At 38.8% G+C, this 27,053-nt stretch overlaps 1 protein-coding gene across 1 annotated transcript; it reads left to right on the plus strand.

Annotated features, from left to right (window-relative positions):
• The first annotated feature begins 11,428 nt into the window (after positions 1-11,428).
• On the plus strand, positions 11,429-21,441 carry TYRP1 (tyrosinase related protein 1). Its single transcript, XM_065656727.1, has 7 exons — positions 11,429-11,810; positions 14,575-14,897; positions 16,250-16,454; positions 17,307-17,474; positions 19,020-19,199; positions 20,596-20,742; positions 21,236-21,441. Exons 1-7 carry the CDS (start codon positions 11,429-11,431, stop codon positions 21,439-21,441), a joined length of 1,611 nt encoding a protein of 536 aa, XP_065512799.1.
• Positions 21,442-27,053: the final 5,612 nt, after the last annotated feature.

Raw genomic sequence — 27,053 nt, forward strand, 5'->3', positions numbered from 1 at the left:
AACCTACTGAAATAAGCCAAGTCTTCAATGTAACTTGCCTCAGGTTCACTGTAATTCTATCTGTTATTAAAACCAATGGAGCTATGTTGATTTGCACTATCTGAGACTGGCACACAGCCTTTACCACGACAGCAAACTGGTTATTTAACAGACCACTAAGGCTTAAAAATTTATAATTGCACTTACCAATTCTAGTGAGAAGTTATTTGCCAAAACCTGAAGTTTTCCCAACATAAATGAGACATTTATGTGATCCACATGGTAATATACTTTTATGATTTGGATGATATATGTCAGTAAGAGCACCTTGTAACAGTTTCACTGCATGTGCTAATCTGCATAAAATACTTCCAGCAATAAGTTTTCCAATGGGTGTGCTTCCAGTTATAAACAGAAATTTGCTGCTTTATATCAGTTAATGTCAGTATTGTTTGTTGCCCTGTCATTTCACAATTTATTTATAAATTCATACTCTTCTGCATCCACATGTTCTGCTAATGAAACTCCAGCATCTTTTCCTGAAATCTGGATAACTGGTGGCCTTGAGACAGTAGTTTTAACTGCTTATTGCTTATTGTATGCTAGAAAAACAGTAACATGATAGACTTTTTTTTTGTTCCCCTTTTTTTCTTTTTCCCCACTGTTTTTCAGGAAAAAAAATAATAGGTGAATTTTGCTCTCTTTTACATTAGCCTTGCTTTGTACTATTAGAATGCACTAGCTAAACTAGAAGAAATAGCCAAAACATCAAAATGTAATGTGCCTATTCAAATGCGCAGAACTGAAGGATCTGTTTCCTGGAGCTGACCTTTAATAATTCTTTAAGGTATTGTTTCACAGGAATAAAATATGTGAAGCAATATTGTTGCAATCGTATGTCTTTGCATGTGTTCAGAAATGGACCTTATGAATTAATACTGTGTTCTCATACTCTAAACAAACAGATGTGTGTCTTCCAGCTTCAGACATTCTACCTATTTTGAAAATGTACTAAAAAGCCTTTATCAGTATGCTGATGGAGAAAAGATGAGCATTTCAGCTGAGCAATATCTTCATTTCCAGATCTAGACTTATTTCAGAGAGAAAGTGACCTTGGTTAACTGACCATGTGTGCTGTTCTTCAGTGCTGCCTAGTTTGTTGGTCTCAGGTTTTTATGACAAGAGATGCTGAGCTAATTCAAGATGAAAACATTTGAGTGCAAACAACATCGGACTCTTCAGAAGTCTGTTTACATTTTACAGTAAAAATCTATGAACCTTGGCAACTGGAGAGGAGATCGGATAAGTATGTTACAAACTATTAAGTGTAAAGTCTGGGCTGCACTTGAGCAAGTGATGACTGGAGACTCCCAAGAAGGAAGAGGTTAAAAGCTTATGTTGTCTATAAGCATAAGGATTTTCTATCTGCCTTGAAAACTTAATTTTCACAACTGGTGCAGTATGCAGTCGGGAAAGAGGATCAAACTCTGCCAAAGTTGTTTTCAGAGCCCATTGCACCTAAGCACCAAGCACAGGAAGAAGAAATGGGAGGTGGCAGTGACTGGAAACACCTTCCTGCAGAGAACAGGGCACCTGTCTGCTGACCTGGCCTGTTGTCACAGGGGATTTGTTGATTGCCAGGTGCTCACATCTGGGATGTTGGAGGGATACTGCCAAGATTTGTCCAGGTGTCAAACTAATATCTGTTGTCGGTCATCCACATGGGCAACAACTGTACTATCAAGGGACACTTGGAATAAGTGAAAAGGTACTAAAAATTCTGGAGGCAAACTTGAGATTTGACAGCTACCAGTGGAAGCCTGAGTAGCGTTCACCTATATCCTACAGATGAAAAGGAAAGGCTTGAGTGAAAAAGGGCAGAACTTGTAAATTAGCAGCTGGCTGAAGGGCTGATGTTACAGGCAGTACTTTGGCTTTTATGGTCATGAGTCACTCTCTGAGGAAGTTAGACCACAGATGAGATCTGCTTGACAAAGTGGGTTGAGTGTATCTTCGTCAACAGGCATTTCAGCCTGGCAAGAAGGATTTTAAACTAAGTACCAGGAAGGCTGATGACAGCTGTTTGCAGTTAACTCGCAAAGCAGAGGTTGAATACTGTGCTCAGTTTTGGGCCCCTCACTACAAGAAAGACATTGAGGTGCTGGAAAGAGTTCAGAGAAAGGCAACCAAGCTGGTGAAGGGATGCCATCTAAGGAAAATTCCTGAGACTGAGTGCACCTCACCTCCTCCTGTGGTGCGTGGCTATTTTTCTCTGCTGAATATATCCTTGTGTGAGTCCTTGCCTAACACAGGCAAGTGGGAACCCTTACCTAATGCAGGCAAGTGATTTCTTCTGGATACCCTCAAGTGAAAGGCCACTAGTTTTGTTTCTTGTGAGTCTATGCATGCACGTTGTGGATCCTCATTATTGTTATGTTGCCACACTCCAATAATCTCCTCAACTGATATCCAAACCTGTATTTTATGTTGTTGGAGTGCTAAATAATTGTATAAACCCTGTTTCCAGTTGGTGTATTGGCTACAATTTTTTTTTTGGCTTGACAAAGTGGGTTGAGTGTATCTTCGTCAACAGGCATTTCAGCCTGGCAAGAAGGATTTTAAACTAAGTACCAGGAAGGCTGATGACAGCTGTTTGCAGTTAACTCGCAAAGCAGAGGTTGAATACTGTGCTCAGTTTTGGGCCCCTCACTACAAGAAAGACATTGAGGTGCTGGAAAGAGTTCAGAGAAAGGCAACCAAGCTGGTGAAGGCTTTAGAGAATGTGTTTTATGAGGAGCGGCTAGGAAACAAGGACTGTTTAGCATAGAGAAAAGGAGGCTGAGGGGAGACCTTATCACTCTCTACAGCTACCTCAAAGGAGGTTGTAGCATGGAGAGTTTTGGTCTATGTTCCCAAGTGTAAAGAGACAGGATGAGAGGAAATGTCCTCAGGTTGTACCAGGGAAGGTTTAGATTGGCTATTAGAAAAAAATTCTTCATGGAAAGGGTTGTCAGGCATTGGAACAGGCTGCTCAAGGAAGTGGTTGAGTCACCATCACTGGAAGTGTTTAAAAGACATGTAGATGAGGTTCTTAGGGACATGGTTTAGTGCCAGCGTTAGGTTAACAGTTGGACTCAATGATCCTGAGGGTCTGTTCCAACTAAAATGACTCTATGATTCTATGATATAAGCAGAGAGTGGGAGCAAGGCAGTTTTTGAAAATTATAAAACAGATTGAAAAGAAACTCACCTCAAGTGCCTGCACACAAATGAACATAAGCTTGGAAACAAGCAAGAGGAGTTAGAGCTCCACATGTGGTCACAGAGCTGCGCCACCACTAAAATGAGTGAGACACTCCACATTTATGGAGTTTTCTAATGATGGGATACAGACTGTTCGGAAAAGACAGGCATGGATGACAAGCACAAAGGGGTTGCCCTGTATATGAAGGAAGAGTTCAAATGTGTGCTTTTTAATGAGATGAATTACGGGTTATGTGGAAGCCTGTGACTCAGGACCAGGCTAATAATGGTGACACCATGGTGGGAGGGTATCCACCCAAACAGGGTGAAGAAGTGGGCAAACCCTTCTTTAAACAACTGCAGGAAGTGTCCATGTCAAAAATCCTGGTCTCCATGGGGGGACTTCAACTTCCCTGACATCTACTGGCAAGGCAGCATAGTCAAGAAAATTTCTATATAAAATTTCTAGATATCAAGAGATTATTAAGGATGCAGGTACTCAATGGGTCAACCAGGACTGGCACACAATTGGATCTGTCATTCACTAATAAGGAAGATCTTGTTGTGGATGTGATAACCAGCGCTTGTGTTAACCATGAAACAGTGGACTTTGAGGTCCAGAGGAGATAGAGGAAAGAAAGCAGCAGAGCACAGACCCTGGGCAGAACTGGTATGGCGAGTCCCATTGAAGGCAGCATGGAAGGGCAAAGAAAATCTGGCAGGTCTTGAGGACAGCATCCTTCACTCAAGAGAGCCATACCTCTTGATGGAAAAAGGAATAGGCACAGCAAGAGACCAAGGTGGACAAACAGGAAACTCACAACAGATGTGCTCAAAAAGGAATGTATACGGGAGGTGGAAACAGGGAGTGGCAACAAAAGGGAAATATAGAAGAAGCTCTGCCTAGGCATATAGGGACAGTGTTAGGAAAACCGAAGACTGGCAAAGTTGGAACCTTGCAATTAGTATCAGGAGCAAGAAGAAGAGCTTCCACTGTCACACTAACAGTAAAAGTCTAAACAAGGAAAATATGTTCATGCTTGGGTAATTAACAAGCAGGGTACCACAGAGCCTATCCTGAAAAATTTGTACTGCTTGATGTTTCTACCAGTGTCCCAGAGGAGGGGACAGAGGGCAAGTACATCAAATGTGCAGCTGACAGCAAAGTGGGGGCATGCTGGGGCCAGCAGGGCAAGGGAGCAGCTCTGGGGGATGCCCATGGATTGTTCTCTCTGCCCAAGGCTCATCAGATCCCTGCATAAGAATATGTTCAGAGGTGGCCACCAAAATGGCGCTGCTGGAGCCTTTACCCCACAAGAAGAGGCAGCAGGACTGGAGCTGTTTCAGCCAGAGAAATGACAGCCTTGAAGGCACCTAAGAGCAGCCTGGCAATGTTGGCTTCCAAAAACACAGGACAGGTTCTGGCCTAGAGTAGAAAGCAGAAACATCCACCTCAAGAACAATCCAGCAGTGGAACTGCAGCACAGAGGTGGATGTGCCATCTCTGTCCTTTGAGTTTTCTAAGATCCAGTTGGATACAGACCTAAGCAACCTGTTCTGAATTCACTATCAACCCTGCTTTGAGCAGGAGGTTTGACAAATAAGACCATGTCCCTTCTAGCCAGAGCAATCCTCTTGTTCTGTGATTTTGTTTCCTTGAGCATTGTCATCTAATGCCTAGGCAGCTACTTCTACTTCTTTTGTAATTCTTAAAAACATTGCAGTTCAAATCACTGATATTACTAAATTCAACAGTTGGAAAAGAAAAGAAAAAAAAAAAAAAACGAAGTGAAATTTCATATATTGAAACACTTCTTGACTACCTATAATGTCTCCATATAAATGGGTGTCACTACTACAAAAGCTAACAAGATTTTAGAAGAGCAAGAAAAAACAAGTAAGAGTTTGTAAGAAATACAGATGAGGAAAAGACCTGTGGAATAGACAATTTAATCAGAAAAGGACAACAGAATTAGAGATTATGGCCTGATTTTAATAATGTTTGGTACTGTGCTTTATAAACTATTAACAAAATTGGCTGAGGTTGTGAGTGATACAGAATCAGTGCGCTGAGTACTTGTGGTTAGCTAAGCACTGCACCCCCATATGGCATTACACTGGCATGGACCTGAGATGAGTCATACCCTGTTCAGAACTGAAACTAGGTCCACAAGATTGAGTGGTAAGCAAGCAAGAGTGTCCAGAAAGGCCTAGGAGTGCCATAAACTAAAAGAAGAAAGACATTATTCAGGACCCCTGCGGGGACAAGAAGTAAGAAACAACCCAAGGCCCCAAGATAGGTGCTTGCAACACAGAGGAAAAACTCCAAAGCATTAAAAATGGAGCTGTCAAAATAGAAAATGAAGGGTGGTATACTAGAAAGGATGAAAGAGCCAGAGCAGATCTAGAAGAATGGAAAAACAACACTTTCAAAGTGAGTACAGTGGTATTAAGGCACAAAGAAAAAAAAAGTGCCTCTGATGCAAAAAGCCATGATCATAGGATACAATACCACTACTGTATGCTGACAGCTTCTCCCTAATGATGTGGATGCATGTGACAAGAAAGTTTTTCATTTTGGGCTGGTACACATTCATCAATGGACACTAATCAACATGAAGTATAGGAAAACTGGAAAACTTGGCTTGTATTCTGAGCAGACAGACTTCATTTTTCCATCTTGGTTCACGCACTTGAAGAGATATTTCTCCAAAAGCATGAAATGAAAACTTGGAAGCTGAAGAAAAAAAAAAAAAAAAAAGAAAGAAACTCTAAAATATTTGGGCTGTCAAACTCAGGACCTTGACATTTACTTAAAATGCATTCAAGTCATTTGAAAATGTACTTTTAGTGCTTTTACCATCTATCTATGCCATCAGTCTCTGTGCACGTATCAAAAATCTTTTCTCCTTTGGAAACTCAAATGTTGGGTTGTCTTTTAATATATTTTCTCATTGTTTCTAAAACAGTTTTGTCATTAAACTTGTTATTTTTTAAGATGTGAGACATCGTCAATTGGATCCAAAGTTTACCTAGTTCATTCCACATAATACTCTAGATTTTTTTATCTTACTGAAGTAAAATGGTACGATCTTGTAGTTAAAACTGTAAACTCTATTCAGATGTCTTCATTTCTGAAATTACTTTCCTTTCTTCCCCAAACTGAAATTTATGTAATTCTTTGCTTTTTCAGAAAAATGGTTTTGAAAGGAACATCTTACCAGAAGTCACATTAAAATTAATGATCTAAGTGGTTGTAGCTATGCTGTCTCCTGTAAAAGATACTGCTGGGCTAGCTGTGAAACTGGTACCATAATCAAGACATTTAATATAATCTATGGCTCCAAGTATGATACTTACCCTGCAGACATGAACATCTGTTTGGGGCTTGTTAAAACACAAATCGTTAAATTCACAACTTTCACTAATTCTTTTTTTGTATAATCTCACATTCTTTTTATCTGTTTCAGTTACCTAACCATGCAACATTACGACTGTGATGACATACATAAACGGGTAAACATTGCTACTGAAGGGTGCCCAAGCACAGCTCAAGAGCAAGTACAGTGCAGGGTGCCAGGTTCTCCCACTGGGTAGCACAGACCAGCTGTCAGGCTTAGCGCACAGTGACACTCTTGCAATGGTGGAGACATAAGGCTGGAAGGTGAAGGTGTCAGTGAGAGACAAGGGCTGGCTTCTCCCCCCGAGAAGGGAGATAGAGCCGAGGGTGAACGCCAGGCAGTCTGGGTACTGACACGGCTGCTGAGCAGCTGCAACAGGCTCAGGCTGAAGCAGCAGGGACAGCCTCTGCTGAAAAGCAGCTCTCCAGTGAAGGAGGGCAGCCCAGTGATGGAGATGACCTTCAACTTACTTGTCCTACTGAGCACATTAACACATGCTACTGAGTCCCTTAACTCATCCCTTGAGGCGGGGGGGTATGTACCAAGGGTGCTGACAAAACATGGGTTCCCTACTTAGATTTTTGACGAACATTTCAGAGGTTCTGTCAGCTTTACTAGAGGAGCTGGTCTTCCATTTTTGCCTTCTAATGTCCGTAGGAGAATTGCAACTTCAATTGAACTTTTTTCTTCTTTAGAGGAGAAAGGAGGAAGAATGGTTACAATGACCTTCTTTCTTTAACTTTGAATGTTAAAGCCTCTTCTAGTCAGAAAAAAAGAAAAATGCCCTTTCTTATTTTCCCGTATATACATCAAAGATTATGACACATCTCAAGAAATGTCAACATTTTCTGGATGAAGTAAAGGTCTTGCAGTACTATATGATCCAGTAGCAAATTCTAGCACATCTGCCATCTCAGGTAATTTCTGTCCATGAAAAATGCAACTTTGCTTTTAAAAATGACTGACAGAACTATCTTTTTTCTGATACTCTTCTCCTGACAACTTGCCTGCAGTTTCAAGACACCTTATTTTATTTATGTGTAGCTATAGAGCAAAGCAAAACTGAACCATCTGTGTTAACAATAATAACAATCTTTTTTATAAAACACTAGAACTGTATATCATGTTCAGTGAATAAAATGTCAGTTTTATACAGAAACCTCTGAAATTATATTTTCCACTTCAAATGAAAAAATTACAATGGCTCCCCATACTCATTTTAATATATTTGTAATATAAAGAACTAAAAAATCACTTTCTTTGAATTTTGTTATATAACGCATATGTTTTAATTCTGGAAAATTATATTTTCATGCTTTCATATCTAGACACAGGTAAGGATTAAGTGTGCTTTGCTTACTCACCTTTCACAAAGAAAGATCCCATACAGCATTTGGATTCATATGTGAACCTAAATTTTCTGAACATTTGTGTTTGTACTGAGGTGTTCAGATACAGCAAACAGAAGGTCAGTTCTGACTCATCTTCGAAGACCCCACTTATCATAGAAGTGACATTTAGATCTGCTTTTTTTCATAAAAGGAGCATTGTTTGCTTCTGCTGGGAAGCAAAAAGAAATTCAAGACAGTGAAAAGCTGGCTCTGTAAACTGAGGACCTGGCTTGTTTTGTGAAAGACTGACTAAAGATGGCACGTACAATGAAAAAACAACAACAACAACAACAAAAACTAAAACTAACAAAAAGAAGCTAAGGCATTTAAGAGATTTGATCATGGGTCAGTTTACACTAGTTGAAGATGAGGCTGTTGTACCTTTATTTCAGATGCTCATTTCCCCATTGCCAATTTAATCCACTTGACCACTCAAATATTCAGTTCACAAACACTTGCAGTGTGGTGTCAGCACACTAGAGGTGATAGACAGGGGACATTAATTGCACTAAACTACTTCCCATGCAACTTAGGCAAAGTTGAAAAAAACCTATTTTTTCAAGGGGTCTATGTGTCTTGAGATTGGAGAATAAAAATCTTAGTGAACTACGGTAGCTCTCAAAGTACATCGTATTTGAAAATTTGTAAGTCTTGGGCGCTGGGTAAGTACCACAGGGTAGCTCCCAGAGAACTGGTGGTTGGCTGTATAACTAACAGCATGAGGTAAGATGGAAGCAGCACATCAGCTTTCATCACCACTCAAGCACAGATGGAACTGGCTATATTTTCATAACATTTTCCAGTAGGTTAGGATATAGACCACAGCTAAACCTTGTGTGGCTGCATAGAGACCTTCTATCAGCACCAAGAGCTATTGTTTAAACAAGGAAGATTGTGCACATATATGCGAATTTCTAACATATTAACTAACTCTCTTTGCACGGCTTTTAGTCCATACAGGCAATTAATGAACATGGGGTTTACACACCACCTTTTCCTCATTACCTTGCTTATACAGACAAGCCCTTTCTGAACAGAGCCACAGAAACACAAATATTGTGCATTTGAATAATCTCCAAGGTCAAATCTTTCCGGGCACAACAGGGGAGCAGGAGTCTCTAAGGGCAAGGATATCAAAATAAAGACTATAAAAGGAAAATAAAGACTATAAAAGGGATTGCATATTGCCAAATTGTTCAGCAAGATTTCCAGCAGGAAATCCAAGGGAGCATCTGGGCACAAAGAAGAGAAATGATCTTCAGATATTCAGCTTTAGTAGTCTGGTGAACAAAATTCATAGGTGTTGGCTATGCAGAAGGCTTACAAGAGGCCTGCATCATGTCCACCATTAGAAGGGGAAGTTTTATGATGCCCAGCAATCTCAGTCAGTGCATCTGTTTGCTCCTTTTTACTGGTCCTGTGTCTAAGGAGCAGGATTTATCCTTTCTAAGCTTATTATGAATTTGCTGTATTTGCTAAATATTCATAGCTAAAACCTGTATGCTTCTTCTTTGATCTGGAGGTTATTTTCAGATAAAATCTCAAGAGTCCTGTTACTAGCTCTAGTTTACCTTTTGATGTGATAACAGTGTCTTTGCGTCACGTGTGTGTCAATAAACACGTTCAAAGAGAAAAGGTTTAAGCTTGGAATGAAGTAGGGTACAAAATGAGCTAGTAAAGCTAGTAAAGAAAAGAAAATAGGCTCAAATGGTGAATAAAATGAAAGTCAGAAAAGGAGTTTCATTTAAAGATTATTAAATATTCATTTCTGCAAATGGAGAATGAATCAAAGACATGGGGAAGTGTACTAAAAGTCTTGGTCCTACACTATAGCAAGTTTGGTTATACAAGACACAGATGGCAACGTTCGCTTCTGTGGCCCATGGAAAGTTGGCAAGAATAAACACACAAAAAACCTACTTCTGTGGCCTGCAAGAATTGGGTGCACTCTCATATTTTGACTTGGTTATAGAGAAGCAGGAGTAGGTAATCCATTTTCTGCTCAATGTCAGTTAAACTATGGTTGAACCTTTTCCCAGAAAACTGCGTAATGTGTTGTCTTGGTGACAGTTAAGATGCTTCTTGACAAAACATCCTCACTCCACTGAAAGTCATCCTTATTGATAGAGCAGAAAGAGAGTAAGAGCTTGAATAAGGCCAGTTTTGCTCAGTTGAAATTGTCCTTGCAAAGAACAGAGAAGCCTTTCATTCATTTCAGAGTCTGTTTATTTCTTTGTTTCATTATGCTTCATAGCACCTGCTCAGAATTTAGCATTTCAGGATGCTCAATATGATCATTGTCTTTTTATTTTATTATTACAATAAATGGTTAAACTGAAAGCTGTAAGTTTAAGATTGGAATGTTTCATTTTCTGAATAACTTATCTTTGTCACTTCATCCTGATCTTGAAAATGCCATTTGAAGAATTTTTTAAGGTCTGTTACATGTGAATTTCCCCAGTGTTCTTTGTGTGTTTTCAAGTGAGCTTTTCTTTGCAAGTAATTAAAAAAAAAAAAAACCGTCACAGTTGTTCTGTTTTGAATTCAAGTATTTGTCTGTGACCTTTGCTAAACCTTGTAAAATCACAAGGAGATAAGCATGAAAGAAATCATGTGCTGTTCAAGTACTTAACGTCCAGGGAAATGCACTGAAGTAGAAAGGGGATTAATAGAAGGAGGAGAGTGAGGCCAAGCCATACTGTGTTGGTAGAAGAAGGATTAGTAAGCAGACTGAACCAGGCGAGAAATTAGCAGTGCTTATTTTGGGTTAAACGGTGCTGTAGGACGTGAAGAGATAGAACAGGATCTCAGAAGAGGAGAGGTACCAGAAAGAGAGAACAGGTACAATGCTTGGAGAGTTGTAGCTTCACTTTCTGGTGGAGCTGCCATTAGAGAACAGCAAGGAGACACAGAGGGGAACTGCTGAGTAAAGGGCAAGATACACTAGTTAAATGCAGAAAAGAAAGATGTGAATGGGGGCGGGGGACGTGTGTGTGAAAAAAGAGTTCAAAAAACTGGTGCCTTAGGTTTTAGCATTTTGTGGTAGTGAAGTAAATCTGGCCAGCAGATTGACTCCAGGAATGAACATTTGGGAAGCCATTAGAAGTCAATGAGCAGGTATATCTCTAGGTAGTTACCACCTTTTGTGCAGATAATGAGAGAAGGGAAGAACATTAGTGTCTGTAGTAAGGGCTATTCAATTTTTCAGTTAGAGTGTGGAAGTGCAGGGTTCAGAGGCACTTTCTGGGGTGGGAGGGGTAGCCTGGAGGTTTATGTCACTTGTTTTCATTCTTCTCTCTCTCTCTCCCTCTCTCTCTCTCTGTAGAGGCAGCTAGGTGTCCCATCACAGGAGAGAAGTCAGTGTGCACGGACTGCCAGCTCTTGGAAGGAGCTGGCTCTGCTGGATCCACCATCATGCAGCTCCCCAAGCTGCTGCTCCATTCCCTGCCACTGCTTTTCAGCATGCTTGGCCAAGTTGGAGCTCAGTTCCCTCGCCAGTGTGCTACTGTCGAGGCCCTGAGGAGTGGCGTGTGTTGTCCAGACTATTTTCCTGTGTTTGGTCCAGGTACTGACCGGTGTGGTGCGTCTACGGGGAGGGGCCGGTGTGTACAGGTGACTGTTGATTTGCGGCCCCATGGCCCACAGTACATGCATGATGGGCGTGATGACCGTGAGCAGTGGCCCATACGCTTCTTCAACCAAACCTGTCGGTGCAACGGTAACTTCTCTGGTTACAACTGTGGGTCATGCCGCCCCGGCTGGACTGGACCTACCTGTAGCCAGCAAATCAATATAGGTAAGAGAATCAGAAATAAGACATGAAAATTTCCTGTTGGCAATGTTTGCTTCTAAATGTAATTAATGTATTTATTTTCTTTAAAATATAAAATGCCCTTTATATTTATTTAGCAAATGTATGTTGCCATAAGAGTTATCAAGGCAGCTGCTGGGTGACTTGTTCAGCTTGTGTACCAGGCACCTACATCTGCTACCTAATAAATGATGAAACAAAACCTGCAGTCAGTGCAGAATTAGGGACAAATCTATTAAGGAATAGATACCTAAGTTGAAATTATTGGCATTATTTAAAACAATATATACAGACATGTATGTGTGTTTGCGAGTATGTCTGGGACCAGTAGATATGTAGATACGATGTTTAATACCTTGTCAATACTTTAAGTGTGACACCAGCTCATTTGATTCAAAATTCCTTAATACATTTCTAAACTATGTACCTGGACTTGTAAATTTTTACTAACCTAGTTGCTGTCAATGTTTTTAAAAGCCTTAACTCATGACTATAAGCTGTTCAGATGAATCAGCACAAAGACCGGTGGGACTTTCTGAGAGTTCTCCAGTTTCGGTTTAGTCCAGCATGTCAGTAAACTGATGTCGAAAATTTTTTAAATGGTAGTGAAGTCCTCATGAAACTAGAAAAATGTTAAATATTGTAGGTAAATTGAATAAGATAAGAAGACTTGGGGACAGACCCTTGTTCTCAAGTCAAAACCATGGGAATGAGCAATACTTCTGGCTTTATTAGTGAAAGTTTGAAGGTGTTCTTGAAACTCTGTAAAATCTGTAAACCCCCAAATGAATGATGGGTTCTGTTGACATGAGAAACAACAGGTCTCTAGCAGAACTGTACAGTGTCTCCTGCAGAAACAAATCAGTACTGCTGTTATTTTCACCAGATAGAAAATGCTTAATGAATATGAGTGCATGTTCCTGCAAGGGTTAACAAGGCACTGCTTATCAATTCAAAATCTTAACAATAAGATTATTTAAAACAATGTATTGAGTGCTGTAGGAAAGATGATTTTATTCATCATTTGAGCTCCAAGAAGCAACCTAGAAAGCAAAACGTATGATTCATTAATTGGAGCTGCTAAGCCAGCTTGCACCCTTTGTTGCTCTGGCTTGTTCTCATTAATAATGATAACTCTGAAAAATAACCAAGAAATACATGTTAACACATACAAACTTAAGAAAGTAAATCTGGAAATAGGCAAAAAGCAGCTTTAGCTGATTTTATGGGGTATACAAGAGCTCTTTTTACTTTTCTCACTTATTAAATCCTTTACTACTCAGTAAAATGCTAAGCAAATCATATTTATCATGCATGAGAACAGGAATTTAAATGGCAGAAATTAGCTTCTTATTATGATTCAAGTTTCCATATGGAGGTCATCTCTCTTGACTATCCATAGAGCTGGCCCCAGCTGCTCAGACTTTAGAAATAATTATTGGATTACTCTTGTCATCCATATAAAATAGCTGCAAAATGCAGTTTGATGCATTCTTATCTTCTAAATTCATACCTAACTTTACTAATAGTCCCAATTTTTTATTGTGGTTCAGGCAAATATTTTGAAATCTGAAAAGGTTAAGATGTCTATGTAAATCAAAATTAGATGGATATATTTACTGTGCTACTTAAAATCAACAACAAAAAAACCTTCAGTGACCAGGGCTAGCATATCAGTTCAGTTCAACAAAACAGAAGAGCATGTTTCAGCATACAGAGTCCTTGGATTAAATTCATGCTTTATAAAAGTTTTCCTATAAAATTCAGTGAGGAAAAAATATTCCCAACTGGATATATAGTGAAATAAAATTCACTTTTATTCCTCATATTGATTCATGCTGAAGACCTGTTGCTTCTCATGTCAACACACTCATTTGGACAATTATGGGGTTTACAGTATTTTTTATAATGAAAATAAGTGTATGTTGAAGAATATCTGTGAGGACTTCTACCTGTGTCATAGTCTAAACTTAGCCTGAAATCTTCTCAGTCCAGGTGAAAGACTGCTGGACTTGGATTGAGGTGATACAGACTTTGTTCTTCTTGTTGATACACTGATATTTCAACAAGCTAATTTTCTGCCTTGTGTTTCACTGTCTACACATGGATAATGATATTTTTTAATGTTTTTGAGATATGCTGCTAAAAAGAACTAATATACGGCTGTTGTTAATAATAGCAGGTAATGATATTAAAGTGCAATGCTGTACAGTGTGAAATTCACAATTCAGAATTCACTGGTGAATCTGCCATTTTTCCTACAACGCTTCAAGCATAAACAATCTACTTCTTCCCTGAATTGTCAAGCAGTAGAGCTTCTGATTACTGTAAATCACTGTGTAGTATTCTTTTGTTGTAAAGCTTTACCACAGGAAACCTTGAGTATATTGGAAGAAGTTCTGAAAGACTTTTGTGACAAAGAACAGTCTGTCATTTCTCTGACAGAATGGAAGGATAATCTGCAACGATACTTCTAAAAGCACTAAAACCACAAGGTCTCAGACTTTGTTTTTATTTGGCTTAAACTTTCTGATAGTAAAGAACACTTTCTATTTATGCTCAATACGCTACGAATTGTTCCAATAAAAATTGGATGAATGCTTGAAGAAAATTTAAAAGAAAAAAAGAAGAAGAAAAAGAAAAAAAAAAAAACTTGTCCAGGATTATTTGGAGCAAAATTAATTAGTCTTGTGAGGCCAGACTTGAGTGTCTATTACCTTAGTAACTTGTTTCCTCTGTATCCACACAGTCAGGAGGAATCTTTTGGATCTGAGCGCAGAAGAAAGGAGGCGTTTTGTGAATGCCTTACAACAAGCCAAGGTGACAATCCACCCTGACATTGTTATTGCCACAAGAAGACGTGAGGAAATATTTGGACCAGATGGCAACACACCACAATTCGAGAATATCTCAATTTATAACTACTTTGTGTGGTCTCATTATTATTCTGTTAGGAAGACTTTTCTGGGTACAGGGCAGCAGAGTTTTGGAGGAATTGACTTCTCTCATGAGGGACCAGCTTTTTTGACATGGCATAGGTACCATCTACTGCAGCTTGAAAGAGACATGCAGGTAAAGTTCACATTAATGTTAAGCCATGTGTTCGTGTTATGTTTTGTACAGTTAAAGAGCTTACCCCCATAAGCCAAAAGGCAAAAATGGTAGCAGCTCTTTCTATATGTTGACATAATTCTGCTTCAATTTCAACAATTCATTAGGTATGCTAAAGTTAATAGAGTGTATTTAGGTTTTAGACTGTCATTGTTATCAAGATCCTAAAAATAGTGTTTCAATCAGAATAAGGGAAAATTTAAAAGTTACATGAAAGTCTCCTGTAAAAATACATACAAATTCTAGATAACCTGTAGAATATCCTTTATTGGACCAACAAAAATTATTGCCAGTGTTATTTTTTAATATCAATGCTCTGATTCTTTACTAAGTTAGACTAATCAAAGCAGCAGAAATTCTAAAAAAAAGTTTTACAGAGATGGCTTGGGGATTTGGAATCACATTTTATTTGTATAATAATGGTTAGAGAAGTTAGTGTTTTGTTACGCTGTGTTCCATAAATCAGTGATTCTTTTGTTTCCCTTTCCTTGTGTGGGCTTATCATGAGAGGGATAGATGATTTTATGGGCCATCATCCTTCTTAAAGAAGAGAGAATTAAGTTTTCGAGATGATGTTTAAATAGTCTTTGAAATTGCTCCAAGTGTTTCCGCTAGCTTTAATGGCTCTGTATCAGGCTGCAGTATAAACTCCCTTCAAAACCTCACATTTGACATCAGTGGCATTTCATTAGGTTTAAGCCCTGAGGAGTTCTAGCTCTCAGTGACTTAATATATACTCCTATTTATGTTAGTAAACTTGGTCGTTAGTTAAGCTAATTTGTCTGGCTAACATATCCTGGTATGGAAATACTGGAAGCTAGGACACACTCCAGAACTGCTGAATTCCAACCATACTATAACCAAACAACAGTAATTTGAAGGGCTAGTATCCCTTTTCCTTCTCCCATCTGCGCAGTTGTTCCACAGTTGGCTCAGTTTTTGTGCTACAAACACTGCTGTTGCTGACAGACCATTAAAAATACGTGGAAAAATCAGGTATCAGTATTAAGTGATGTTTCTTACTACTCATAACATGGTTCCATGGAAGAGGTCCTGTCTTATTAAAGAGGGAGAGCCATGACTTGGTTCAATAGTCCAACTATCTGTTCTGTTGAACAGCCAAAGGCATCAGCATGAAAAACCACTGAAAGCTTCTATGTAGATTTCATAGATTTTTCACAGATTTCCTCTCCTTCATGAGGGAGTACTGATTCATGCTAAGATGTATTTAACTGTTTTTTTAAATCCTTCTAGCTGTGAATATTATAACCATCTGCAAACACATGTATTAACACCATGTTTACGTGGTTTAGAACATGTTGCAGGACCCCTCTTTTGGACTGCCTTACTGGAACTTTGCAACAGGACAAAACACCTGTGATATCTGCACAGATGACTTGATGGGAGCTAGAAGCAATTTTGATGTCTCCCTTATCAGCCAAAACTCAATATTCTCTCAGTGGCGAGTGATATGTGAAAATATAGAAGATTATGAAACTTTGGGAACCATCTGTAACAGTAAGTATGACTGATAGAAGATATTTGGTGAAAAAAATCCTTTAAATAATAAATAAATGGAATAATTTATATTGCAATGGCTTTTCCCAGCCAAAAAGTCTTAAAGTTGTTTTTTAATATTCTTGATCCAAGTTTTATCAGTCTTCTGAGATAGTACGTACTTATCATCTGTCTTGCACTGAGGCACCAGGCAGTTCAAAATTTGATCAAGAGCTTGTAGCAGAGGAAGAGCTAAATGCTTTGAGTTCACTTCTTATGCAGTATCTATTCATCTCCTGTGCCATAAATAATTAAACGTGGAAGTGTCACTTCCTAACTGAAACTTAAGTTTTCTTTTGACTGCTTCACTTATCACCTTCATGGCATTCTGCTCCTGAAAGGAGAACATCTAACAAACCCTGGTGTCAACTATGTGGAACATGGTGAAGAATATTGAATCCTAACACATTTACCTCAGCTACAAGAGCCACAATATTGCGTTAATCACCTACATAATCAGCTATAGTCCTTTCCCCAGCTGCTCTATCAGGACATCCTCAAAATTTTTCTCCTAGGTCTCATCAAGAAATTCCTTTGGAAAACTACAGAAAATTTTCCCAATGCATTTACAGAATCACATATTTCAGTAAGAGGCTTCCAGATGCTTTTTAAAATCCTGTTGCAAAGGATACAGCACACAGGACCCCATGAAGGTCCAGATTCTTTGCCTGACATGGGGAACTGACTCATTCATTCAATTGATGTGTCATTTGTGAGGGTTTTTTTTTTCCTCATGGTTCAGTCATTAAAAGGATGCATTCTGTGCCCTAGTGTTTCACATTAGAATTGTTTTATTTCTTCTTTTCACCCCAGGCACTGAGGGTGGTCCCATCCGAAGAAATCCTGCTGGTAATGTTGCACGGCCTATGGTACAGCGTCTCCCAGAACCCGAGGATGTTGCTCAGTGTTTGGAAGTTGGTGTATTTGACACTCCTCCTTTCTATTCCAATTCAACTGACAGTTTCCGTAACACAGTAGAAGGTAAACATGGCAAATAAAAGGACCTGGGGTGACTACAAATAAGTCAAGGGAGAAGGCTTGCCATTTTTTGTGTTGCATGTCTAAGTTTGGAGACGGTCTATTGGACTCTAAGAACACATTGTTCTCGGCATTAAGTATTGGCTTAGTATTAAGTGGAAATAAACTCTGAGTAAATTACTTCATAATTTATATCAGTTCTTTAAATGCATAAAAGCCTTAAAAGTCTCTCACTGACATACTAAATACTACCTCACATCAGGTCCTTGCAATGTAGTAATAGGTTGCAATTGCTGAAAAAAGATAGCCCTTGACTGCAAAATTATGCAGCTACATCCTTAAATGAGGAAAAATAATGGTCATAGCAGTGACTCTTGTATCTGAATTAAACAAAAGAAAGCAAAAGAGATTGTAAGCCTTGGTAGTACTTAATGAGATGGTACTGAAGTAATAATTGAGGTCTGGGTATAGGTTTTACTGCTAGATTTGCTAATCCTTCTCTCTAGGCCATATAACTCTGTTCTTCTCTAAGCTCTACACATTAATAATGAAATTTTCAGTCACTGGCATCTGAACACATACCCCTCAACACAGAAACCAGTCTAAAGACTTGATCTATGCTGTTCAACCAGTATCCTGCCAACTGCTTCTCCACTATAGTAATCCAGAGTTTTTAACAGGAAAGACAAGGATTTATGAGAAAAGATTACCAAGTGGCAGTTCAGATCCCTGTCAGACCTCCCGTATATCCTCTAACTCTTCTGTAGAGGCATAAGTCCTACAGTGGGGAGGATATACTCCATTTTCTTTCTGTTTGATTACAAAACCAAGAATCTGCACCAATCAACTATATATGAGAATTTTGGATGCTTATCATGTTTGACAAGTGGGCTATCAATATCCAGGTAAGTATTTAAACATGGCTTTAGCCAAGTAACTGTACAAAGCTCTCTCTGGAAATTTTGGCCAGAGCTTGAAAACGGGAAAAGTTTTCATGATGCTTCAAATCCTGACTTCTGACATGAGGGTTCCCAGATGCTGGGTACTAACAGAGTTACATAGGGTATCTCCACTGAAAAAACAGAGCATGTGAATCTTTCTGAGATGTGTTCACAGTAAGCCTGGAAATAATGTGTGGAAACAGAACAGCTGGCTCATTAGCATAGATGGCAACATATACACACCTAACTGAGTAGTTAGAAAACACATTCAGTGATATCAGTTATGCTGAAAAATATGTAGGTCCCAAATGTACCTTTCTTTTCATGCCTTGATGTGGTTTATTTTGGCCATTTTTGCATTAGATCACCACATCCTTGCACTCTACATTCTCAGCATTCTTTCACAAAGGCTATTTTAATCTGAAAATTATGCTTGCTAGGGACATTTCTCAAATGCCATTAGGTAGAAATGTAGCTACTCATTTATGATAAGCAGGGCAACACAGCAACATGACAGTTTTTCAGAGAAAAAAGTATGCAGCTGGGACTGCAGCTTCCAAACAAAATCTTCACTGGGATTTTTTGTGTTCTTTGTTTGCATATTCAGGGTACAGTGATCCTTCAGGGAAATATGACCCAGCAGTTCGAAGTCTTCACAACTTGGCTCATCTATTTTTAAATGGAACAGGAGGGCAAACTCATTTATCACCAAATGATCCCATTTTTGTCCTCCTGCACACATTTACAGATGCTGTTTTTGATGAGTGGCTGAGAAGGTATTCTGCAGGTAAGATGCGTTCATGAACAGAGGCAGGATGGGTGGTCATCAGTCTTTGTAGTCATGGGAGCTCAGCTGCTACTTGTGGGACAGCAAGATGCCCCTAAACTTAGGAGAGAGGACTGGAATTTTAACAGTTAGTACAGTTAACAGAGTAATAAGAAGCAAGCTCCCTTCATCACCCCACTGACATCTGTTCTCAAGTCACTGTCTGTGAAGGGACTTGGCCAGAGATACCAAGCACAAGTCAAGAAAATAAAGCGTGCAAATACATTGTCTCCATAGAGCAAATACAGTGCAGCCATGGTAGGTGCAAATACTTCAAGGACATTCTGACACTGTGTGGAGCAAATATCTATGTGGCTTCTTGTCAAACAAGACCTGGTGCCACGTACATCTTCACAATTCATTTTGTTCACCTTCGAGATTTACTACCATTACCATTTCCATATCCTTTCAAAGGATGGTCACTGTTGCTGCTCTTGCTTTTTTAATTCTGAAAAGAGAGAAAAGGAATAAGGGAGGAAGTGACGGAGAGGGGAGGAAGAAAGGCTCTGCAAGGAAGGAATAAAAGAAGAAAAAAAGAAGGAAGAACGTTGTGGAGAGAATTCTGTGTAACCTTAAAGTCAGTGCATTAGTCTTCACAAAGCAGTGACTGTTTTCCTCTTAGAACAATCCAGTCCCCTCTTCCTTCTTCTACGGAAGACAGCTGCTGTTGCAGAACTGAGACTTCTTTGTACAGCTTCCACAACCTGCCTCCTGTATTTTTCCAAAGTCAAGTATTAGAGAGCCATTGTATCCCTTTGTGGTACTTACATAACCTATCACAAGTTTTTGCCTTATCTCACCAAGATGTTTTGTCTGGGATTTTTTGTTGATTTTGGTTTTTCTTGGGGGGGAGGGCAGCACGCGGGGTTGGCTGGTTGTTTTTTCTTCAGCTGATTTCTCCTGGTTTACCATAGCATTGCAAAAAAATTCCACTGCGGTTCATGTCAGCTGTACTCCTGATCTGCACAACAGAGATCCTCGTCACTGTTACTACCAGACAAAGCCAGATTGTAGCAAAAACATTTTCCAAGTCCTTCATGTATCCATATTTCTCCTTTGTCATGCAAGAAAAAATGAAAAGCCCAACACAGGATGGAAGTTATACCATTTACTGCTGGTTTCCATTAAAAAACAGAGATGACATTAATGGTCTTGCTTTTGGACAGAGCAGAGACCTCCATCCTGGATCTTTCACTGGAAAATCAGTCCTTTTAGATTAACTTAAGTTAGAAGTTAGATTAACTTAAGTTAGAAACAAAAAAAAATAAGGTACCGAATACCCTGAGTCACTGTTGGTGAGGTAGTCCAAATTATTTTTATTATATTCACAGAAGTGTGGTTTGACTTTTGAATTCAGATATCTCAACATATCCACTGGAGAATGCCCCTATTGGACATAACCGACAGTACAATATGGTGCCTTTCTGGCCTCCAGTTACCAATGATGAAATGTTTGTTACTGCACCAGAAAACCTGGGATATAGCTACGAAGTCGAGTGGCCAGGTAAACTGTCCAGCCTAGATGCTTCCTCTTTTTTCCTTATCATGTCTTTCTCCCTTTAAGTTTAAGAAGCGTATAATAACATTGGTTCAAATTTCACAAACAATATTTGTTGCATTTTTAAAAGTCTATTTCTCTTTTCCTGACTGGGTTCTTCCCACTATTCACTTCAGTTTTTGGAGAAGTTGTCATTTGGACCTAAACTTTGGAGAAGGTCCTTATTGCTATATCATATGCCTTCACTAAATCACTACAGACAATGCAAATCCCTCTCAAACCAGATAGCAGAAGAGTTCGGGACTGGTTTTAGAGTGTAATAAGACTGAAATTTTCTCACATTTTGGAGCACATATTATCAACTGAACTTTAAATTGGTTCTGCTTCACAATTCCTTGAATAATGACAGATACTGAAGCTTTGTCCTGTCCCTCTGATGTTTATCCATATACTTAACATTTATTTTTAATAACTTTCCCTTTTGCTTTCCTTCCTGTAGCTCGGGCTCTCCGTGTCACAGAGATGATAACTATTGCAATAGTGACTGCACTGGTTCTTGTTGCAATTATCTTTGCTGCTGCTGCATGTATCGTACGTGTCAAGAAAAATAAGGATGACTTGCATCAGCCTCTTCTTACTGACCAGTATCAGCACTACTCTGATGATTATGATGGCATACCAACACCGAGTCAGTCTGTCGTTTGAAAAGAGAGCACCTTTTTTGCATCTGACTGAAACTGTTTATTTTGCTGTATTTTATAGATGGTGGTCATCCATCTGCTTCAAAATAAAGAGCATAAACTGTCAGCTGTCTTGGTATGTTCGCCTCAGGCTTCACCTCCTCTTTCATCACACCTAGGCATCAATAAATCACCTTTGCAATACTAATTCTGTGTTGATTTTAATAGAATTCCACAAACTCTTCTGGGTTCACCTACGAGCCTTTTTAATGCACATTTCTGTAAAATCTGGTAAAACTCAGTTAACTTGCTGACAGCCAATGTCATCTGATTTCATCTAGCCTTTATATCTAGAATTATTTTATGAAGTACTTTTGTGAAAAGGTGAAATTTAGAATGGGACAGAAGCAGAATGCAAAATACATGTAGACATATTGGCTAGGTGAGTGGAAATGTGTTTCAAAATAGCTAGCGTGTCAGGCGGGGAGCCACAAGGGAATTCTGAGGGGAGCAGTGTGTTTGAAATCCAGCTTTATTCATAGAAGATAGTTTTGATCTTATTGCTGCTTTTAGGTGGATCTGTGAAAACGGATTCCCCACCAAGAAGCCCCTCCAACATTCGGACACTTCAGCTGTATATTCATACACAGCTGGATGAAGGGCACATCAATTTGAAAGGACAGCTGGCAGAAGCCTTCGTTTTATTTTTATTTTGATTTTCCACTCTCTCACTCTTTTTTTCTCTCCTATTATCCCTGTGGCAAGGCATTCTCCATGAAAATGAGAGACCTTGCTCCAATTCTCTCCTGCAGGAATTTTAAACCTACATCTCTTGTACTTGGAGAGAAAGCCCTAGGCATCAGGCACTAGAATAGACTTGGAAAAATAGGCATATGCAGCTGCTGTTGAATGTATTCATCATAAGCCAGTTGACAAGCAATAGACACCTGCTTTTACAGCCTGAGGTATGGCTTGAGGAATCTGGCTTCAAGCCTCACGTCCACTCTCTCATCATAACTGGGTAGCAATAAATCATCTGATTGTCTTCCAACAGAGGCTTATTGAATCTAAATTAGCAGTCATTAGCTGACATACAGAGATGTTCCTGGGTTCAGACTATTGAATCCCACATCATGTAATAAACCCTCTAATCATCAGACTATAAAGTCAAGGTCTTTCTTGACTCTCTTTCTATCTGACTCCAGCTTCAACAGAAATGGCAAGTAATTTGGATTGAGATCCTTCAGTCTGAGACAGCTCTCCTAGACATTAAGTTATTAGGCAAAATTAATGATCATTTATCTCCTCCTTCTAGCCATACCTTCTGTGTGCTGTGTTAACCTCAGTGGTTTTGGTGAGTACTAGGTATGCTCAAAGCACACTTACTCAGTTGCAAGGAGGTACATAATTTATACACTGAGAGTGATGTAAAGAGAAAGACAAGTATTCTTGGCTAGGCGAGTGGAAGATAGGTTATCATCTTAACTCATCTGACCAAGCAGGGGGCATGGACAACAACAAAAATTTACACACATAACTGTTATTTAGGAAGAAAACCTTCACCTGTGGCACTCGAGGCACAGAAGTTAATTAGACAAAGGTCTTTTGGGTTGCACTTTTGGTTTTACTTACAGTCTAGCCAATCAGTATTTCAGGTGCATAAGCAGCAGATTTGATTTCAACTTAAATGCCTCTTTCTGCCACTCATGCTTGTTATGAGTAGCAACTTAACAAGTTACCCACTTTAGTGATTTCAATGGATTAAAGCAGGGTGATCCAATGTACTTTGGATTGGGGTCAAGAGACCTGGATTTTATTATTAGCTCTCCTACCGACCTGCTGAATGTTCTTGGCTAGCATATTTTTACCTCTGTGACTCATTTGATTCGTTTATAAAATGGAGATAACAGACCTTCCTCTGTGAAGTGTTCTTACTTCAGTAGGTGAAAAGAAGCATACAGAAGCTTGACAGCAGACGGAAAGTGGCATGGCAAAATCAGGTCTTGTGAAGGGGACATTAGCTATTGAAGCCATTCAATCTTTAAAGCAAAAGCATACACTCATGTTTTGAGCAGGCCATAAGTCTTGTGGGTCAGAGAATGAAGAGACCTGCCTGTTAGTTACAGCTGCCACACATAAATGAAGAAGACAAGATAGATTTTTATAACAAACTTAAAAAGAAAAGGAACCAGCAAACATAGGAATTAGAGGGGGGAAGAAAATGGAGAACTGCGTATGATTCATTCTTGATAAAAGTCTCACAAGTCTTTTTTCCTTTGGTCACTTCTTTCAGTACTCTGAACTATATCTGAGTGGGGAGAAAAAGTTCCTGGGTTTTGGGTTTGAAATCTGAAATGGCCATCATAGGAGAAAATTAAGAAAAATAAATAAACACCAAAAAATTGAGTGTGTGATCACTATAGTTTTTCACTTTTTATATGGAGGCAAGAAAAGGCAGCCAAAGTCACAGAGAAAAAAAAAAGGAAGTGAAAAGCTGGAAAAAAGTGCTAACTGAGAAGTCCTAGGTGCAGCAATTATGAAGTATGTGATGTCACATCTCCCTGCAACTTTTTCTCCCTTTTCTTCTCATGAAGATTTATTCATGTGGAGGTTGTGTAAGGCAGCTGTATAAGATATCTGGAAATGATGAAAAAATAGAGTCAAGTTCATGTTGACCATGCCGAAAGCAACTGTGACATAGGTAGCAAAGAGTTAGCAGCATTAAGGAAAAACCGAGAGGAGCCTCAGATCTGGATATGAGCAGGGATCTCTAAAGTGTTGTCAGACAGAAACTCTCACACAAATTAAAACTACTTACTTTATGTAAAAATTGGAAATTGTTGAATAAATATTGATAATAATGGTAAGGGAACTGAAATCCATGCACGTAATTATGTAATTGGTCACAGACTCTTTTTTCCACAAATAGTTGTTGGTCTAATAAGATGACATATTGTTATTGGTTTAACTTGGATTACAGCGACTATATCACTAAAAAAAACCAAAAAATTTGACTTCTTATGTGTCCCCCACAACTGGAGTGTTAATGATTTTTTATATTTATTTGACTTATTAGTTCTCTAACAGTATCTCAGTTTGGATTTTGAAATCATGAAAGTAATTCGGATTCTCTCCACGTAATATTAAAGTAACAGAGGTTTTGAGAATATGCAAGAGAGAAAAGAAACTAAGGAAATGAAAATAAAACTTCCAAAGCTGCATTTGACCTTGGAAAGGAAATATTGAAAAGGTTATTTGACCATATAAATGAAAATGCAACAAATCCAGACTCAGGATTAACATGATCCAATACATTTTTCTATGTCAGTGATAGTCAGCCTTCGTTTTCAGTAAGATGAACTATGCTGATCTTGTAGAGAAAGAGTTAAAGGCTTATGGAACGAGACATAGAAATTGTTTTACAAGACAGAAAATAAACAATGTATCTGCTTCACTAGAGCGGGTAATTTCCGTCCACGACCTAAAAATTACATACGAAACTGCAAGTCCATCTGTAAGGTGTCTGAATAATTTTATCAGGTCAGACAAAGTATTGTGCAATTGAGAGCAGCAATATTTTATGGGGAATGAAAAGTAAAGTGTTCTGTCACAACTACAAGCTCCTTAATTTAGACTGAATAACATGACAGTCCCCAAAACAGGCCATGAAAATGCAATTGGAATCAAACACGGCACAGATTTATCAAAGTTAGACCATGCTAGCTAGCTTAATATAATATCTTTCTTTGATAAGATAATTCAAAGATTTTACTTAGAAATTATATTGACGCTGAAGCCTTTGATAAACTGCCAGGTGCTTAAGCCTGGAAATTTAGGAGCCTGAATAGAATCTGTAGACTAAGAGGAGAGTTAACTAGAGGACAGATGATGATACAGTATTGAAAGAAATACGAGGGCTACAGGGCTTGTCCCTGTAGCCCTTTACTAGCAGATTTATGGAGATGGAATTAGCCCTATTCAGTTCTTTCAAGAGAGATGTCGATGCAGAAAACAGCACTACGTGGATAGTCATCACTCTACTTTGAGATCTGAAGAAAGGTGAGAGGAAGATAAACAGAATAGTAATGATCTCTCCCCTCTTCTCCAACATTCTAGGAACATGAATTTCTATTCCCACATGCAAAATTTTCCAGTAAGGAATAAAAAAGCATTGCAAACCAGCTTATCACTGAAAACCTTATGCCACCAATGTGATACTGATGCAAAAACAGCAAAGGCAGTTGATCTTATGACGTAGCATGTACCATGCATGTTAAGTTAGATGCCTACCATAAAGGCAGCATCTGGGGAAAAAATTCCCTTAGAAACTAGTATTTCTACATGAAAGAAAAGATTTTCAAAGGCAGACTGAAGAATTTAGTGGAAGCTGGTGGGCGATTACGCTGTCCAGTTAATTTCCTCTTAACAGTGGGTAGTAAAATCATGACTTGCAAGAACATCTACTTTGGACACAATGCTGAACTATATTTGCAACTTAGAGAAACATTTCTAAGTCCAGAAGTTTCACCTCTCCTATGTGTGGAAGGCCTAAGCAACAATGGTTAATAATGCCTTTATGTTGACGAAGAATTGGAATGACTCTCAAAATGAGATTTATTGCTGAAGTGTACTCAGTTTGTCAACTTAATACTTTTTATTGTCCAAAAAATACCTGCCAGCTAAACATTTGACTACCACAAGAATAATTTGGCAAGGAAGCCTGATTAATACTGAGACATTTATTTTCAAAATATTAATTTGGAGCAAAATGTATGGATCTCTTCTCTCAAAACTGAATTTTAACTTGAAACTCATTTAATCTCCAATTTAGAATGAACATCCTGGCTTTAGCAGATGCTTTGTTCAGGTGCTGTTTCATGGTAAAGGGAAATGGCATTCACAATATCTGCTTCTTGCTGCTTATTGGAGGAAATTAAAATAGCACAATTCCAACTGAAATTAACCTTTAATTGATTTATGTGTAGATTTTTAAATATAGAGCATGGTGTGCATTGTTTTTGTCATCTTGCCTATCCCACCTTTAATACCCAGAGATATCTAGAGCAAGCCACTGCCAATTCTAATTAAGTGCATCTCTTTTACCCCTTCACCCCTAAAATGCTGGAGGCAAATAAGGGGATCTAAATAGTAATTTTACAATAAGGTAGGTTTGCATGCACATCGAAACTGACTTTAAGACCTTTGGCAATCAGCCAAGCATGGGCTTGGATTTTATAATTAGACCTCTTCAAGGAATAGGACTGGTATCTTGCTGAAGTCAGTGCCCCTGTTCAGTACAACAGGGACCCATGGTCCTTTGCTTGAAGCAAAGGAAGCTCCAAAGGAAGACAGAAGCAATGCTGCAGAAACATCCTTAATTTGAGGCTGAACCTGTGATAGGAAGACTGCCTGAGAGGATTTTAAGCTCTCCACACAACCTGTCTGTTTTCTACCAGTGTTAAGTTTTATTTGCTGCAGTTCAAAAAGGTTGAGAGAACACTACTGATATAGATAAAAGGCCTTGAGCTGAAGAATATTTTTCCAAAGAAAAAATCTCAACAGAGAAGAGAGGAGGGGGAGAAAACGTTTGTTTAGAAGCTGAAAGTTGTGTTGTAGCTGAAATGGTCTCAGGCTATT

The sequence above is a fragment of the Caloenas nicobarica genome, chromosome Z, assembly GCF_036013445.1.
Source record: "Caloenas nicobarica isolate bCalNic1 chromosome Z, bCalNic1.hap1, whole genome shotgun sequence".
NCBI classification, from domain to species: Eukaryota; Metazoa; Chordata; class Aves; order Columbiformes; family Columbidae; genus Caloenas; species Caloenas nicobarica.